We start from the raw sequence: 18,190 nt of genomic DNA on the forward strand, positions 1-18,190 counted from the left end.
GTCGATGTCTCGCTCACTCCTGGCATACAGCTTGATTTCATCCATGTAGAGGAGGTGACTGATGATCTGTAGCCAGTCTTTGTTATGATCTGGCTGAGGGGGTTCAGGCCTATGCAGAACAGCAGCGGGGATAGTGCATCACCCTGGTATATGCCGCACTTGATGGTGACTTGTGCAATTGGCTTTTCATTGGCTTCCAGACTTGTTTTCCACAGCTTCATTGAGTTCTTGATGAAGGCTATTAGAGTCCTGTTGATCTTGTACATTTCCAAGCATTTCAGTATCCATGTATGTGGCATTGAGTCGTAGGCTTTCTTATAGTCAATCCAGGCAGTGCACTAGATGGTCTAGAGCAGAAAACTTGGAACTGATATATATATGGGTGAGGAAGAGTTTTTAAAACAATTTTTAATAGTGCTTAAACCTCTTTCATCAGGATAAAGCATTTTTAATGAACTTAAATGGTTGATAGATTATTATAGGAAGATGTGTATGAAAAGCTTAGAGTCTATTGAAACACAAACCATAATGTCAAAGTTAATTATTCTTGAAGCTTCTCTTTTCTCTCAACTAAAGTGTTCCTCGCCATAACACTTAAATAAACCTAATATCTAGGCTATTTAAGATAAATATGTAGAAATTGGCTCCTATTAATTTGATCTGATAAGAATTAAACAAAAAAAAATGAGTAGGTGGTAAATATATGCAATCTTTCTGTGTCCTCTCCTTCTGGGGCCTCTTTCTCTCTCTCCCTGTCCTCCAGCTCACCTCTCCTCTATCCTTCCATCTCTTAGTCACCACATGGATGTGTCAATTTTTCTATCACTTTCTAAATTTCATGCCTGCTGAAGCACAGCGAGAGCATCTCTGTGGTGCCAAACCCATGAAAATGTGCGGCGTTCAATTCCATCCAACCCCCTCTGAACAACAGCACCTCCTCATTCCTGATGGATGGCGCCACTTTCCACAGCCAGGGCTACGGGCCACGCTGTGACCACACCTCCAGGGCACCGACTTAAAGCCTCAGGATGTATAAGTAAGGGGAACATAAGGAGAAGAGGAATCAGGAGCTGATCCAACCAGATGAAGATGGAGCTGACTGTGGTTAACTGGGTGGTCGCAGCAGCAGGCTTTCTGCTGTTCTGGGCCAGTGGCGGCTCTACTGCCCCCCTTGAGTGTCACTTCAACTCCAGAGGTAGGAATTCATATTTTATATAAACTAAAACATATATATCAAAGATATATTAAATATGATTTTTTTCCATGTGTTGTTTCAGCGCTTTGTGAGTTTGAGGGGAAGCAGTACGCCTTGGGGGAGACCTGGGTGGACAAAGCCTGCATGCAGTGCACCTGTTTGCATCCTGTTGGCGTCGGCTGCTGTGAGACGTGAGTGACATAAACACCCTGAATCATTTGGTGTCCAGATGCACACAGTCTCAAACAGTGGCAGCTCTTACATACATGGAAGGCACCTTTTGTATAGTTGAGCCAAAAGGTATTCACACCCCTGGCAGATTATGTTTCAAGTAATATTTTCCTTTCAGCAGCGGGGGGTCATGACTTGAATCCAATAGAGAATCTCTAAAGTAAGATCAGGATTTGGCTGGTGACAAAATTGTCCTTTAAAGTTGAAGATTTGGAGTGTATCAAGATCAAAAGAGCCTTAAAAGCAGTCTGAGGAGGGTTTGATTTCACTGATTATTTAAAAAGATGTGAATATTTTTAAAATGCATAATTTCTTAAAATTAAAATTAGATCAAATAATTTATATAAATAAATGTAATCTAAATAAATGTAAATAAAAAAGTAATTTCTACATACCCTTTATTTGGGAGGTTACCATTTTCGGTCACTTGCACACCCCTTAACAAATGGAGCCCCTCAGTCCCTCTGTGAAAAGCACAAGATTTAAATCCAGCCATTCAGAAAAAAAGACACGACAATGCACCAAAACAAGTCATTTTGGCATTTGATCAATTAGATGAGAGCTTGGATAGTATGTAGCCACTAAGCTAAAAAATAATAATTAAGTTGAAAAGGTGAAAAGTGAAGGTAAAAAGCTAAAACTTGAAGAGAAAAAGTTGAAAAATTAAAAAGTAAACATTGCAAGTACCTGTAATAACCATTAATGTTCTAACATTATGTTGTAACAACAAAAGTGTTTCTTTTACCCTGTGTTTTACCTTATTTTTCAAAGAAGCACTTAAATTGTTTGTTTTTTTTTACATATCAAGGCAAGTGAATGTATCTGGATATTACATTGACTTTGATTTCTGCTGTGAATAATCAGACATTTTTTTAAACATTACAAAAGTAATAAGGTTTAATGCTGTCCTCCAATAACACCCTTGGCTTGAAATGATGCTTTTCAGTGAGTATCCTATAAAGGGTTAAGGTTTTACATGTCAGAATTGAGTTTTGGGCAATTTGGACAACATTGCAAATCCCAATGTGTAATTAATGTATACTCTACCTTACATCACCTCTAACATGCATCCACTTAAGTAAACAATAACGCTATAGGCAATGGGAACATTATATAGATAGAAAAAAATAATGGATAAATAAGGGCTCCTGAATAACAGCAGAAGACATTCGAGGAGTAATTGTCTGGTAAATTATATATTTTTTGTGTTTATACTGCCATCCTCTGACAAAATGATCACCTGGGCATAGCACCATAACTCTAACAAAAAAACTGCGACTTCAAATGCAGTCAGCTTTAGATGTTCTGAAGAAATGAAATTGCATTTTAGCTATCCAATAGTCATAGGATTTGTTGACTGATCTATTTAATGTAGTATTTTATAGCACCAAACACACAAGAATTAATTTTTTTTGTTCTCTGGGAGTATGATAAACACTATATCTCGTCTGCGCAGGGTGCATCGACCAGTGGACTTCCCTGCCTGGTGCGAGTTGAAGGTGGAGCCGGTGACCTGCAAAGTGTTTCTGGTCCAGACAGCTGATCCTCGCCTTCCGTGCAACCCGGGTGAAACAGACAAGGACCCCAGCCATGGATCGCTCCAGCTGCAGATGGACGGGGGGATACGCACAACACCGTGTCCTGAGACCAACAACAGCTTAACTTACACCTAAATACCAGCAATGCTTTTCATCCGAATCTACGTTAAACACAATCTGGGAATCTTGGACTGAATCCACATTAGACCGTTTCAAGGCAAACCTTCAGATATTCTGAAAAGCAGCCATCTATGATGGCTGTATAACACTGCTTCCTTAGTATGCTTCCTCAAAGTATCTAATTGACTGCTTTCTTTCATGATCTTTGCTCAAATAAAATACTAATGTAAATATAAGCAAGTGTGCATATTTCATATGTGTTTCTGCTCATTTTCCTGCTGTCACTCATTTTTAAGCTGCAGATGAAAAAAAACAAAACAAATATAAAATTTGAGTTCACATTTTTAATACTTTCTTGTGCTTCAGCCCAAGGTCAAAGAAAAGCTCTGAAACAGAAAGCATTTAGTAGAAGCAATGCAAGCTTCAAATAATGAAAAAAACAACTGTTCAAAGCATGAAGCATTTGTGAAATAAATAACCAGAAAAAGAGAAAAGGGATATTTCTAAAAGAAATTGAAACAAAATCTTAAAAAGTCAAAAAAGGGCAACATTTCCATCCATCCATCTCTTTACAGGTGTTTCCAGCAGCAGGGTACAAACTGCACGGATCCCAAGTCCATGCAAAATACAGTTTGTTTTAATTGAAAATCCATTTCTCTTATTTCTTCAGGGAATTTGCACATCTGTGCAGATATATTTCATTTTTAAAAGGAAATCACACACAAACACACATCAGTCCTTAAAACAGCTCTGGCGCTCAGATATTAATACTGTTGGTCCCGGTAAACTGAGAAACGTAGGAAGCCAGCGCTGGGTTTGTCGGCAGCACTCTGATGGGCAGGTTCCAGCTGAAGGTATCCACATCCACATGCTCTGCCCCAGCCCAGATGGTGACCTCTGATTGGTTCTGCAGAACGGTGGGAGGTTCCATCGGCTCACGGGCTGTGACGAATTCAAAGTGCAGGCGCCACCTCAGGGTGACTGAACAGAGAGAGAGTGACGGAGTTAGTTTCATGACATCATCATTTAGTGCCTCATTATATACTTGTCTGGAAAGGATAGTGTCACACTTTTAATTTAAAATGTGTTATAAAGGTGTGAAAGAGGATTTTAAAAAAAAATTAAGTGTCCAGATTCATCAATTATTTTTTTTTTTAGTTTTACATATTATGCATTTTGTAATTATGTATTAGTAACAATGTTTTATTGTGAATTATTCTTATGATGTTACAGGATCCGTAAAAATAAGCCTTGGGGCTTCAGCCTATTCCCTTTTCAGTTACTTTCTGATGGATTCTTTTGTAAAAAATATTTTGTTTTTAAACCGAAATAAAGTAATCATTCAGTCATTCATTTCAAATGAGTTAATTGATGGCTGGCATTCTTGCACATATGGTTCTCCAAAAAAAAATAAAAAAAAGTTTAAATCTGTAAACTCTGACTGTGGTGGTGCCTAGAAAACTTTAGCCAATCCACTTTGCCTACTGTCTAAAGTGGATTGGCTACTTGTTTGGCAATCAAACATATTGCGTACATGCCGCCATGCATTTTTATTCAGGCTCCAAGCATAAGTCATACACTGTTTGGCTAGCGGTTAGCCATTACGCCGAAGCACAAAGAAGTACTCCTATGCTTGTTTGCGACTGCGGATTATTTTGAGCTATTTGTTCACTCTTTTGTGTAAACTGGAGAATCAATGGCCGAAAAGAGTCCTGACAAACTAACTGGAAAAGAAAGGCTTTTTTCGAAGCTAGGATAAGTAGCAAGACAGTTAGCAATAGCTGTAAGGATTGAACTTTTCTCATGGTAAAAAAATGACTTTTTACTGTGAATTTCTCATTGTGGAATATTTTTATTACGAACATGCTGGATAACAAATGGAATAAAAATGATCTAAGATTGGATTTATAATAGGGCATCAGGATCGCTTCAAAGGTAGGAAGTCAAAGCTTTATTTTAGAGCTTCTGATTTAAAGGCATACTATGCAACATTTTTCAGTTAATTAATGTGTTCCATAACGTTTTGGATGATTAAATGAGTCATTTCAGGTCGAACAAAGGTTTTCTCGACCGCCCTGGTGGTCTGTAGGGGAAATACTGTACTTGCAATTGCAGGAGCCCTCGGCCCGCACCCACAGGCTCAGAAGTCTCGTGCATCGCAGGAGTCGGTCTTGCTTTACGGTGAGAACTGCTACACGCCCCCAGTGAAAGGCCTACTCGTTGGTAGCGCAGTGGCGATATTTGTGCAGTTATCATGGCGGAACCAGCGAGAATTTTCAAACTCGAAAACTGGAACAAAATAGTCACTTACCGCAGTAGACATGGTGATTCGTTGCATTCGCCTGTCTGCTAAGGTCAACACAACCGCGCCTGGCTTGACGGAGTAACCAGGAGAACATCTGAGCATATTTACGACAGTGCACTTTTACTTTCGCCCTCTGGGGGGAGCCTCGCTGGAAAATCAACACCGGTTGCATAGTATACCTTTAACAAGCTGCTATATCTTTATTAATTGTGCTTTGGTGCTCATGGTGTCCCCTATTTTTATGTAAATAAATGATTAAAGCTACAGTCAGCCCCCCCTGAGAGACGAATGATACAAATAGCTCTTTAAAAAAAACAATAGTTAATGTAAACAAATTCCTCATTATGAGTTAATATAATATAGAGACTTATAAAAACAAACAAAAACAACTTATGACTGAAATGTCAAACTCAAACGTCACATTGGAGTTTGACCTGCTGACTGACCGATATCTGTGCTGAACCCCGGCGTAACATTGAGAGGTACGGGGAGAGAAAAGTGGCTGGAGGCTGTGTGGAGGCAGGACTCCAGGTGTCGCCCGTGTCCAGTCAGGCTTATGGCCTGTCCGGGTCGCCGCTGATACTGCTGCTGGATCTCCTCCTCGCTCTGAAGGCTCACCGAATACTGGGAAACACGTTCAAAGGGTTATAGCAGACTTGTACAGCGAGGAAACATGAGGAAGGAATGAGGATAGATGGAACCCACCTGCAGGCAAGGAATGTCTCCTTCTGAGAAATTAAAAGTACCAACAATGTCCTCTCCGAGTCTGTAAACAGTCTTGAAGATGCAGAACTTTGCCACTTTTCCTCGAGTGTTGGTGATATTAAACATATCTGGGTGGGAGAGAAAATGTGTAAAAGGTCCAAAAGACAGAAAACTGTTTTATTATTCATCCAAATAAATGTTACTATATAGATCCAGAGTCAGACTAAACAGTTTCCTGTTGAACTGAGGGAGACAGAGCCTAACTGTGATAGATCCAAGTTCAAGGAAGGAAGGAGAACATTTTAAACGGTAAGATAAGAAAATCTGGATATATTTATCAATATTAAGCTTTTCCAAGCTTTTCCAGAACCCTGCTCCAATGAAAAGCTTTATGACAGAGAAAGCAGCTTACGAGGGCATCGTCTAGAGGTGGTGACCATCAGCATGTCCAGGGCTCTCTCTAAAGCCCTCGCATCATGGCGGCTGGCTTCCTCTTCCTCCAGAAAAGGGTTGGACGGAGAAACTTCTTCATCCTGAGGAAATGGAGGCTCTGGCATTCCTGTGGGTTAGATTGAAATACAAATTAAAGGTAACATCAATGCTATTTCATTCTAAATAAAACAAAAACAATTGTTTGTGAATTTCCTCACAAAGAAGGTCAGAAACCATCTCACCCTGCAGAACCAAGACTCTGAAAGGAACCCGGAGCAACTTGATTGGAGAGTTGACTCGTTGACAGCCGATGGTCAGTTTGTAGACGTACTTCACAGCCTGACCTCGAAAACTAGGAGGTCCATCTACGGGAACCACCTCGCTGTAGGAATCTGTGAAACATTATTGATAGAAATCAATAAAGTAAAAACCCTCTAAACCTGACTCAGATGCGTAGGCGGGGGTTTTATTGTATTTACTGTGCATAAACGAACGGCCATAAGCCTTAGAGCATCAATGGAAAGAAGACTAAAAATACAAGTCTCTGCAAGACTATATCAATATAAAATCTACCAAGGATGTTAAGATAGAAAAATGATAGGAGTCACATGGAAAATACCTACAAGTTTTACTTTCTCCAGGGTCGAGGCGGAGATCACAAAATAGTATCTTGGGAGGGGTGTCGAGCACACACTGGCCTCGCTCACCTCAAGAAATGAAAGCAAAACATATAGATACATAAATATTGACAGGTTCTAAATCTTCATCTTTGGGCCAATTTGCAGACATAAAAATCCCCTTTCAGAAAGAACAGTCCTGAAAAGGACGGAGCAAACGCCGTAGGTCTGATAACTAATAGTATTCATGTTGCTCACCTCTGCTTGGAATCAGCACTGTGTCGCTGTCTGCCTGGACGTCCTGCTTGTTGCCCTGGGACGGCAGGGCCACTCTGTTCTCACTGGCGTGAAACTGGCAGTGGATCTGGGCACTGGCCCACGCCAACATCTCGCTGTCAGACAGGAGACAAGTTACACACATACTGGATGTTTCATTGATATATTTCTAGTAGAGTTACTAGCACCCCCCCCTATGAAAGATATGGGACAATAAATACAGAAAATTATTTCAGATTTAATCATTCTCCCTGGAAAATGTGCTGCATATTTGCAGCTTTGAACATTTACTCTCAACTTATAGTTATAAGTGGATACAGAGATCACTCAAATCAGATATGTATGAAGATAAATACATTAAAACTTAATGAGTTGTTAGAGTATAATATTTTTAAATTCATGTCTAAGATACATAAAAAGGTTCTACCAAACAATATCAAAAATAGATTTTCTAAAAGAGACAGTGAGTGTAACTTAACAGGAATTGATATTTAAAAAAAAACAGGTACAGAGTAGCGACGATGGAAAGATGTATTTCTATTGAAGTTGGTGATTAACAGAATAAGCCTATTAGTGCATTAAAGCGAACTAAAACTTATTCTATGTTTAATCGAAACTTGAAGGTCTTTTTGATGAGTCACTATGACAGTGGATAGGCTGATGTTTAGCTAATTTTATCTTCTTTGTTGTTGTTGTTGCCTGTTTTCTGTGTATTGATGAGCATGGAGTCCTTTTTGTTGTATGGTTGTAATTATCTGAGTTGAATAAGTATTACTTTGTTGAAAATGGGGGTAGATATAAGTTTTTTTACGTCTTTCTGCTCCTTTTCTTTTATTCATGATTTCAGTTGTCGACTGCACAGGTTTTATTATGTTAAAAGGCTTCTTTACTTTGAGCGTTGAGCTGCCTAAGCAAGGCCTCTCACAGAACACATCGACATAAGGCAAGTACGTCGGCAACCCTACTCACTCCCATTTCTTCTTTTTTAATTTCTGAAGCTAAATGTTGAACCTTTGTAAGATCCAACAGAAACATTTCTATTTCCAACCAGTCTTACAAGTGTGATCTGGGTTTGTCTTCATTTGCTTATAAAGCATCCCCTTTCACCCTTTAATTTTTATGAGGGCAATTTTACAGCTGATTCCCTCAAGAAGAATACAGCTCAGCCCCGGATCTCGCTTCTGAGCTGATCTGAGTAAAATGTACAGTACTGGAATTCACCAGATAGTGGCAGCTTGCGCAGGAAAGCAGCCCGTAGCACTACCATGCAGAAGAAGAAGTGTTTCACTCTCGTTGCTGCCAGCTTTTTGGAGTTGAGTGCCTCCGTGCAGCAAATTTAGACGCTGTTTTGTTTTGATTTTTTAAACGCCAGTTTAAAATATGACAGATTACTGGATTAAGGACATTTCTAGTATACTTCATGTTATCACACATAACAAATTTTGGGAGTTTGGAAACAGTTGCTCTTTATTTCCAAAATTGATGGGGGGAGTAGGTGATTGAAATAATCAGTTCCCCCTCAATAACATGGGAAGAAATTAATTTACCTGCAAGTCTTTAACAGTGTTTATTCCTCTCCCTCATCAACAAATGAAGTTATTTTAGGTAGCATTTGTTCCTTATTTGCAAGAGTTTTGAGGGGGGAACAATATTTTTTAGCTGACTGAAATAACCATTTCCCCCCTCCATAACATGGGAAAAAACACAGTTACTTGCAAGTTTTTAACAGTGTTTATTCCTCTCTTCACCAACAACAAATCATGTAGATTTGGTGACATTTGGTATTAGTTTTGTGTGTGAGGCAGCAAAAAAAGAAATTGACATCTGCACCCTCAGGGCTAAGCCCCTGATCTCCAAGAATCCTAGATCCGCCCCTGCGGATGTGTTTAGAGGATCACAATGAAACAAAGATAACACCAAGCTGATTTTATTAGAAGCATACAAACAGAAATGCATAAGACACCCAGCGGAGTCCGAGATAAAGGGTGGAGGGGACCATATACGTTGGATCAAGCTTATCATCCTACCTGCTGGCAGAGGTGGAGAGGTGAGACATTGGGTTGGTGAAGGTTATGAGGCACTCCAGGAGCTCCCCGGCCAGGAACACTGGGCCCCGGGCCATGGAGGCCACCACTTCGATCATCTGGGCGGTTCACAAAAACAAACCGACGCTACCTCAATAAATCTCTAAATGCTTAAAAAGAAAAAGAAAAAATAGCCGAATTCAAAGCACAACCATGTTTAGGAGCCGCTGTGTTTCTACCACTCTGACCGTTAAAAGAAGTTAACTTGTTCGGTCGCAATAGTTAAGTTTGTTTATTTTACAGCAAACTGTATTGACATACCTCACACTAAAGCGATGCTGAAGTAAATGTGTTAACGTTTTACGTGGATATAATTTCTGAATCACTCCTTTTTATGTATTTCAGCTTAGTTTCAAGCTGTCTTTGAGCAAACTAAGCATAGCTTGACGACCCAGCTATCGCTCTAGCTACAGTAAACAGGAAGAATACCGCCTACTTCCGCTTTTTCTTCTTCTTTTTTTTATTGCGGTTGGCAAAAACATTAGGTGAGCATTACCGCCACCAACTGGTAAGGAGTATGGACCAATACGTCTGCTTCCGCTACTGCGCACTAAAATGACAAACCATGAGAAAATATGTATAATATACAATAACATAATTATTTCTATTAAAAATTTGTTGTTTTCAAACAAAAATTGAATAAAAATGGATATATATTTTGTTTGTTTTAAATACATGAAATAATCATTTTTCTGTGAGCCATCTCCAATCGGCCCTGCATTTGTGGGGCTATTGGGGAAATATATTTTATGAAGATGAAAAGCCTTTAGGTGGGATTCAAGTATAAAAATGAACCCTCAATAAAAAATCTCTGAGGCTTCTGATGATGCATATAAAAGTCCCCCCATGACGATTGGCTTGTTGTGTGTAGGTTTGTGTTTCTGTTGACTTAAGGGCAGACTTTTATTTGTTTAGACAGCAGGGCCTGGCTGTGAAGGAAGGAAGGAAGGAAGGAAGGAAGGAAGGAAGGAAGGAAGGAAGGAAGGAAGGAAGGAAGGAAGGAAGGAAGGAAGGGTCTGTCAGTAGAAGCGCAACTGAATTGTGAAATAAAAGTTATTTTATTTCACTGTAAACCACTCTTGTATTTTTATTTCATTCAACTTTCTAATGATGTTCGTGAATACAATCAAGTATGTATTTTAATTGTATAAAATATAAAAATTTCAAACAAATGAAATCAAATTTAGTTTTCCTATTATTCAATCGTAAATCTAGTCTACAGCTCCACATCATCCCAAATTTGGCCCTGTCTGTGCTTGCAAAAGTCTAGAGCGGATGTCTTCAACAGGGGGTCGCGACCCCTAGGGGGTCCACAGAGGTCCTGAATGGGGGTCGCAAAAGTTTTGGTTGATTAGACTTTTCTTTATATTCCCCCCTGCAATTTTTTCTACCAATTGAAATATCTTTAAATAGCCATTATCACGAATTCAACACAGATAAACAGATAAATGATAAATGGAGGCAGAAGATGTCTTTCAGTCATCAATGCACACATTCAGCGACACACTTCTTTCAAGCTGGGCACCGTTTCATTCACAACACCTGTCCTATCACCCAGAATTCAGAATCAGATATACTTTAATAATCCCAGGGAGAAATAACTTTAGTTACATTACTGTATATGTAATAGAGTGACTATAGGACCAGATTGATATAACACAATTTCAGACAATAATTAGGGGGTCTCTGCTCCAGCTCACCATCATTTTGGGGGCCCTTGGCCTGTGAAACATTGAAGACCCCTGTGTTAGATGAAATTTAATCAGGGGCAGAGCTAAATGGGGGGCCAGGGGTGGCCATGGCCACACTTAGCTAATCATTGGCCACCCCTGTGGCCACCCCTACCATTTTTCCCCCTCTCTTACAGATGGTGTCAGCAGTAATACTCTCAAGTGGAATATTCAAAACATTTTTGTGGTTAACTATACCCATAATTATACTAACACCAAAGATGATAGGTACAGAATTCCTGCTCTTTTCAGAACCAGATTTTGTCTTATATGGGGTAAAGAGAAAATTATGTGCAAGTCATCTAGGAGTCTTCAGTGAAATCAAAAATTTTAATAAAAACTTATCAAATAATCAATTTATGTAGATATTAGTGCTTGTAAATATAAATTTTATGCAGATTTTTATTGATACAAGTAGGTAAGTAATGACAATGATGATATATTTACGCCCAAAAACTCAAAACTGAGTTTTATCCACTATACCTTTTAGGTAGAAATAACAGATGTTTAAATATATTCATCTATTCTTTTAGCAAAGGCTGTAGGAAACTATAGTTTGTCATAATTTAGAAAACATGGATATATTGCTGGTTAAGTTTCCTGTTGGAACAGTATAGATTGACCCTGAGATTCTGCTGCCCATCCGCTTTCAGCCGCCACTCAGGTTATCATTGGCTATCGCCTGGCCACCCTTATAAAAGATTTCTGGCCACGCCTCTAAATTTAATCTCACAAGGTTTATGCATTCTGCCCAAATAATCTGCAGATTGACTGTTAATTTTAATCATGTCAAACCAAAGTGTTTAAATAAATAAAGAAACGTGTTGGTAGGACCAATAAGATACAATTTAGATGAGAAAAAGCAATAATTACATAAAAGATGAAATTCAATAAACAACTTTTTCAAACCAAATAAATATAACATTTATTATTATTATTATAATGGTAGAGGCCCATTCTTACATTATATCCCTTTTCCTGAATCAAATTTCTCAGGCACCGTTTACTTTTGCTCGCTACGACTTATAAAATATATAAAATAAAACTCCCCGACACGAACCAGCATAAATAGGAACAGCAGGCGCGTGTTTAACCACTTTCAGCATTTTAACGTATTTTTGTGTGTGATTGTTTTAAAGGGAAGGATGCGCCTGCAAGTCAATGTAAGGGTAAAAATGAGCCCTCCTGCTGGGCGGCCGGTGGAGGATTACATCCAGTGAACTCCTCCCAGAGAGGAGCTACAACCTCTGAAAACACATCGGAGATTTATTGCATCGTGTTGAAGCCCTCACACGGGACATTTCTAACACAACTTCAGGTAATATTTACAGCTAGCAACCACTTTAGCTCTACGACAGCCTCAAAACAAACAGCTCTAAGCTAACATCTGTAGAGTAAGGCGGTAACTAGGCTGTAAATGCTGCAAATACTCTTGGCGTGTTGCTCTTTCTGAGATGCTTGCTTGATATATTGTCTCTCCATAATGATTATTGGATGTATTAAGTCATGTCTTTTTATTAAACGTGTTGTTTTCCTCTCTGGTTTGTGTTGCAGGAGCTCATGCTAACCCGGCAGCACTTCCTGGAGAAGGTGCATCGATTATAAATGTTGAAACATGGCTCTAGAACTCCACCCTGAAGACCAAACATCATCCATCCAGAGTCCATGAGTGCAGAACCGGTTCTCCCCATTCATCCAGTCCAGTGTGACAGTGGAGGAACCTGGAACACACACCTCTCCTGTCTTTAAAGCAGCTTCTAAAGCTTGACTAGTTTACTAAAGGTGGCTCTCTGTGGAGCCATACTGGCTTCTATCCACCACTTTTTTTCTTTAGTGTTGGAAAACTTGCAGAGATGAGCTCAGATTGGGGAGAGTTGTCCACAATGGACCTGATGAGCAGGTGTGTCTCTAAGGAATCGGGGCACGGGGTGCCCAAAGAGGGGTGGCGGATCTGCCTGGCTCATGAGTTCAAAGAGAAGAGGAAACCCTTTCAGGCGAAAGATGTGTCGCTGTCCAACGTTTTGGATCACCTGGGCCTCGGAATCAGGTGAGATGTTTGGGTCGTTTAAAGCAGAGGTCACGGATTAGCGGACCGCGGTCCCTTCCGGACCCACCTGCTGGCTAATCTGGACCCAACCTGATTTATAACATTTATAAATTACTGCATGTTGTCCAACGACAGTGTGTAATTTCACTTGCGCCGCTTTGCCTGATAATATGGCTCACAAACGAGCACCTTGATATGTGCTTGAAAATGGCTTTGTCTCCGTTTAAAGCCTTGCAGAGCAGCCTAAAGCCCGCTGCTCTCATTAAGCCATAAAAAAGACAAAATGTGTGAATCAGGAAATTGTCTATATACCAAACTGAACAATTGCTGTCCTCTACACTTTAGATTTTAAAATGGAAAAAATTTCAATTTATTTTTATATTTTTATATTTAAAAATTCAATGTATAACATGGATGCATAAAAAAACCCATTTTATTTCAGTGCTAAATTCTGTTTAAAGTCACAGATTATAATCAAAAATGTCTCTGCATCTTTACTGGTTGATGATTTTCTGTATTCGGACCCCGCTGATTTTTAATCGGTTATACCTGATTTAAAGGCTGCTGCTCAGAACCCCTCCTCACGAATCACCTGAGCAGTTTTAGTATATTATTAATGTCAGTTTTGTTTATTTTATTGTAAATATGTAGTAATACCAGTGAAATTTCTTCTGAGAAATAATGACTCTTCAGAAAACGATATCTCTAAACGTATGAAAATAAGCTTGTATCCGCTAAGCTGTGAGATCCGTCTACATCTAGGTCAACTACTAGTCTAAAGTTCAGGGTGCTTAGTTGCTTTCTAAATTGATAAGAAACCTCTCAAGCGTTAAATGACTGGTTTAATAATATCGCTTTGAAGATTCATTTTAGAGCTCTGTAATCATCTTAAAATATCAGGTTACCACACACTACAATGCATTTTATTCAGTTTTAATGACAGACCAACACAATGCAGTGTATAATTTTAAATTCAGAATAATGGTGACTAGTTTTCTAAAATACTCAACCCCCTTTACCCGTATATCTGTAAACAATCAGCTTAAATAGTCACTAATTAATAACTAATGTGTAATTAAATCCAATGATAAACAAAAGTATCTTGGAATCTGAAGAATTGTGAAAAGTGCAAGGGTTATCGATAGATTTGTGATCTATACAAATACTCCACCACAGTCTCCAACATGAATGCACGTGATTGTGTAAAGTAAGCACATTCAAGGGCTTTAGAGCAGCCCACCCTGCAGTCTGACAAAATGTGGCCCAAGCAAAGCTTAATGAGGACAGAATGTGTTTTGTAATTAATAAAATATATTTTCTTTGCAATGAGCTCCGAATTCTGATGAGACTTTTTAATCATTTCTTTATTTTGCTTCCCTGAGAAACCAACAAGTTCCCTAAAAAAACAGTTCAAATGTTCACTTCACACCACAAGTTTGCTTCACTTCTGCTGCAGTAAAGAAAACGCATACGTCGATGCTTGCAGAGGTCCTGCAGGGCGTGTCTCAGGTATCTCTGTCGCCATGGTCGCTGTTGTTAATTATTGCCTAGATTTATAGCATCAGATCTTGTTCACTGAAAGGAACTTTGCATCAGAGAAAACACCTCCTGTTCAGTTTAGACGAGGGATAAGAGTTTCACGCAATGTCTAGAATTACTTTTGAATTCATTAGCTTTTGTTCTGTTTGCTGGGGGCTTTTACAACCCGTTGTTTTTAGATGTACGCTGGGGTGGGGACTGTTGTTTCCATCGCCGATGGCTTCAAACGGACGTTTCCTGACAATAGTTTTAGGCCGCAGAGGCTTCAAAGGACATGCATTGACCAAAAAAACACAATTCATCCCGTGCTGAATGGAGCTGGAACATTCTTTATGTACAAGTATTGTTTGCTGTCGGTTACCCGTGTCACGCCCTCCTTGTCATCAGATGTGCAAACGTATTTCTACTAGCTGAACTCTTATCGTTTTGTCACACTAAAGAATTCAGCATATTTTGCTGGAATGTTATCTGATAAATGAACAGAGTGAACGACTGATGCCAAACTTTTTTGCACTTTTCTCCTTAAATACATTTCTGTGCAACCATTTGTGTTGAGAAGTCATCTGATTGGTAAACATGAGTGTCCACCTTTGTGTTATTTCATCTCTGTATGAGTCCAGCTGTTCTGGAAAGGCCTTTAGATGTTTGTTAGAGAACAGCTGAGATCAAACACCAAAGAAGACGGAGACGACGATTGTTTCATAAAACCATAATCCGATTACACCTGAAAAACAAACGCATCAAACAAGAAATTGACCGAATCAGGTTTATTTTGAAGGCTGATTCATATTTTTACAGTTCCTAATATATGCAGCCATTTTTTTTTTTATTTTAAAGCTGATATTGCTTTTTCTTCCTCCCTCTCCATAATAAAAATAACATCATAATTTCATCTTAAAGGTTTAGCAAATTATTGAAAAGACCCGCCGCCTCCACTGTTGATGTAGTGACGTCATAGAAAGGAATAAAAAAGGATTATATCTTCAAAATGAAATAAAACAACAGTTGCACAAATCTACGCTAAAGTAGCGCTGAAAAAGTCGACCACTCTGCTTCAGTTCAAAGCTTAATTAAGGAGGTGGTAAACCTCTGGAAGACCTAAAAATAATCTTTAATATCTCTGAAGTAAAAGTAGCACCAATGATCATTTTAACCGAACAAACGCGCGTTACACAACTTAGCTGCGTTGGTGGTCACTGAGTTGTGCTGGCGGGACTTTCAATGCGTGCATGGTTGTGTAAAATGCTCTTTTTTTTAGCGTCGTAAGCAAATGGTGAATAAAGATTGGTGACCCACGTGTGCGAGGGGTCTGAAAACTATCAAAACATGTTAGGTCTCTAAAAAATAAAATGAATGATCATGTTTTTTTTTCACTTTTTACCTGTTGATTCATTACCTATTTTTACATCGGTCAGTTTGCTATATTTATATAAGGTAAAAGTGTAATGAGGCTGGTTTTCTTTTATTGACCTTTCACATAAAAAAATAGAACACTAAGTGTGTTGTTGTTAAATTGTAGCCTAAAGAGGTTGTGGGTTGTTAGTTCTGCAGATTTGCTATGCTGAGCATGTGTCCTGCATTCTGGAGAAGTAAAAAAAAAACAGCAATACCCTTCTGGTTTAGGATATTAGCAGAACATCCAGCATGTTTCAGCTTGGAGCTCACAGTATAAACAGATTATTGACTCAGACTCCAGGCTCTGCAAGCAGCCTGGGAGCTTTTGTTACATTGCCTAATTAATATTTGACCAGGCAAACACAGAGTGACGTTTAGACACACGCGTTTGGTCTCACACTATTACCGGAGCTCAGATGAAGTAAAGCCGCCAATGTGGGAGCCCTGCGCTCAACTCCTTTCTTTATACAGTTGCACAATTCCCTCTTTTTTTTTGTCCTCTCTGTTTGTTTACATCCAGCTTTGGCTAAGAGAGCTGAAGGCCTGAAAACTTATGTAACTCCAGACAATAAACAGGAACAAGCTTGTTGAAATGGTGTTCTTTTATTAACGGTGCAGGCTAGTAAAAAGCAAATAATTCTGCCCTGGTTTTAACTCTGTGACTCACTCTACCTCTGCATGTTTTCCAGGTATCTTAAATGGTGGTACAAGAAGACCCAGGTGGAGAAGAAGGCTCCTTTCATCGACATGTTTCGAGCGCTGCCTTTGCGGCAGATATATGGTCAGTTTGATTTGGATGCACAGTTTCTTGCTATTAATCAGGTCAGTTGATATGGTGACTCGTGAGGAGCTGCAGCGATCCACAGCTCTCAGCCCGGATAAGCTATAAACGGGAAGACTTTTAATCATGTTCCCCACAAATCTAGTCTTAAAGGAGGAGTCGGAAGAAAAACAAAACGAAACGTTGTTGTAGGGAGTCATCATAACAAAGGAAAATATTGTCAATCTAATCAAGTCTTTTTGGATCATTTTAGATCTAATCAAAAAGTCCTCATTTTGTTTTGTTTTGAGGCTGATATACCAATCAAGAGCAGATTCTTTTTAGCAGCAGCTATGCTTGTGTCCTCCTCCTGCGCTGCCATGTTTGTTTGGGTTCGGCTATCAGTTCGGCAGCTCTGGTTTCCTTCACAGCTATATGTCCCACCTTAAACCTTGAAGGTATAGTGGAGGATGTTATGTTTCCCGGTGGATCATCAAAAGAAGTGGTCCTCCTAAATTGTCAATCATTTTGGTGATGTGTATGTAAGGCCGTCCTACATGACTCACTTCAGTCTGACATAGCGGAAAAACTGCAAATCTTTTGGAAAGTCAGCTTGTATGAGAGATGCAAACAGCAACTTTTAAAAAGAGCATGCATGAGGAGAAATAGGCTCGTGCACGCTCTCACAGTCGTATAATAATTGTTCTCTCTTGGGAGCAGGTACAGGGACTTTAAAAAAAAAAAAAAAAGTCCAGAGGGGCGGGTTTTTATTTAAATTCGCGAAAATCCTCCACCATACCTTAAATATCTCAAGGTGATTGGTCGACTTTAACTTGAGTGGTAACGTTCAGTGGCTAAGGATTAATTGTTTTATCAAAATAAATGTTGACTTAATCATTGTACCTCCCAACTGTAAATTAAATTTTACATTTTTGCTGGTAATAGTGGGAGGCAAAAGAATAATTTGACAATACTCACCTGATTTAATTCTTTAAGTCAGCTTATGCAAACCTGAATGTTTTTTTTTTTTATATATAGTGCTCGATTACCTATTAACTCATAATTTCTCATATTTCACCCCACCACCTGCTGGTACAGGTGCTCCTCTCGGCGGTATCGGAGGTGGAACCATTACTAGGGGTTGGAGGGGGGAGTTCTGCAGATGGCAGCTAAACCCTGGGATGTACAACTACAAAACTGTTATCGCCAATCAGGT

General features: G+C 39.2%; 3 protein-coding genes across 4 annotated transcripts in view; 2 read left to right on the forward strand and 1 right to left on the reverse strand.

Moving 5' to 3' along the window:
- The first annotated feature begins 1,044 nt into the window (after window positions 1-1,044).
- On the forward strand, window positions 1,045-3,270 carry msmp (microseminoprotein, prostate associated). Its single transcript, XM_015375441.1, has 3 exons — window positions 1,045-1,195; window positions 1,278-1,386; window positions 2,883-3,270. The coding sequence occupies exons 1-3, from the start codon at window positions 1,084-1,086 to the stop codon at window positions 3,097-3,099; spliced, it is 438 nt and encodes a 145-aa protein (XP_015230927.1). The 5' UTR covers window positions 1,045-1,083; the 3' UTR covers window positions 3,100-3,270.
- A 149-nt stretch (window positions 3,271-3,419) lies between these two features.
- rgp1 (RGP1 homolog, RAB6A GEF complex partner 1) lies at window positions 3,420-9,926 on the reverse strand. Of its 2 annotated transcripts, XM_015375439.1 has the most exons (8): window positions 9,447-9,925; window positions 7,402-7,535; window positions 7,150-7,233; window positions 6,769-6,918; window positions 6,507-6,653; window positions 6,095-6,222; window positions 5,836-6,013; window positions 3,420-4,065 (listed from the first exon to the last, which is right to left on the reverse strand). In XM_015375439.1, the coding sequence occupies exons 1-8, from the start codon at window positions 9,560-9,562 to the stop codon at window positions 3,842-3,844; spliced, it is 1,161 nt and encodes a 386-aa protein (XP_015230925.1). In that variant the 5' UTR covers window positions 9,563-9,925; the 3' UTR covers window positions 3,420-3,841. The 2 variants fall into 2 exon arrangements, with proteins under 2 accessions (XP_015230925.1, XP_015230926.1); XM_015375440.1 differs by lacking the exon at window positions 7,150-7,233 and having other exon boundaries at window positions 9,447-9,926.
- A 2,484-nt stretch (window positions 9,927-12,410) lies between these two features.
- Window positions 12,411-18,190, forward strand: part of gba2 (glucosidase, beta (bile acid) 2) — a 32,604-nt gene continuing 26,824 nt past the window's right edge. The window contains exons 1-4 of the mRNA XM_015375447.1: window positions 12,411-12,551; window positions 12,788-13,280; window positions 16,904-16,995; window positions 18,073-18,188. Coding sequence (XP_015230933.1) covers window positions 13,087-13,280; window positions 16,904-16,995; window positions 18,073-18,188 — 402 coding nt within the window. The 5' untranslated portion in view covers window positions 12,411-12,551; window positions 12,788-13,086. The remainder of the gene's footprint in view (window positions 12,552-12,787; window positions 13,281-16,903; window positions 16,996-18,072; window positions 18,189-18,190) is intronic.

This window comes from Cyprinodon variegatus, unplaced genomic scaffold (assembly GCF_000732505.1).
Source record: "Cyprinodon variegatus isolate N-32 unplaced genomic scaffold, C_variegatus-1.0 Scaffold119, whole genome shotgun sequence".
Classification (NCBI taxonomy): Eukaryota; Metazoa; Chordata; class Actinopteri; order Cyprinodontiformes; family Cyprinodontidae; genus Cyprinodon; species Cyprinodon variegatus.

What these genes read in the sequence shown, in the direction of transcription:
- msmp (XM_015375441.1), top strand. Translation starts at nt 1,084, where the DNA reads ATGAAGATGGAGCTGACTGTGGTTAACTGGGTGGTCGCAGCAGCAGGC. An exon ending in GTGTCACTTCAACTCCAGAG is followed by an intron (nt 1,196 to 1,277) that starts GTAGGAATTCAT and finishes GTGTTGTTTCAG; the next exon opens with CGCTTTGTGAGTTTGAGGGG. An exon ending in GGCGTCGGCTGCTGTGAGAC is followed by an intron (nt 1,387 to 2,882) that starts GTGAGTGACATA and finishes TCGTCTGCGCAG; the next exon opens with GGTGCATCGACCAGTGGACT.
- rgp1 (XM_015375439.1), bottom strand. Translation starts at nt 9,562, where the DNA reads ATGATCGAAGTGGTGGCCTCCATGGCCCGGGGCCCAGTGTTCCTGGCC. An exon ending in CTCTCCACCTCTGCCAGCAG is followed by an intron (nt 7,536 to 9,446) that starts GTAGGATGATAA and finishes CCTGTCTGACAG; the next exon opens with CGAGATGTTGGCGTGGGCCA. An exon ending in AGTGCTGATTCCAAGCAGAG is followed by an intron (nt 7,234 to 7,401) that starts GTGAGCAACATG and finishes TCATTTCTTGAG; the next exon opens with GTGAGCGAGGCCAGTGTGTG.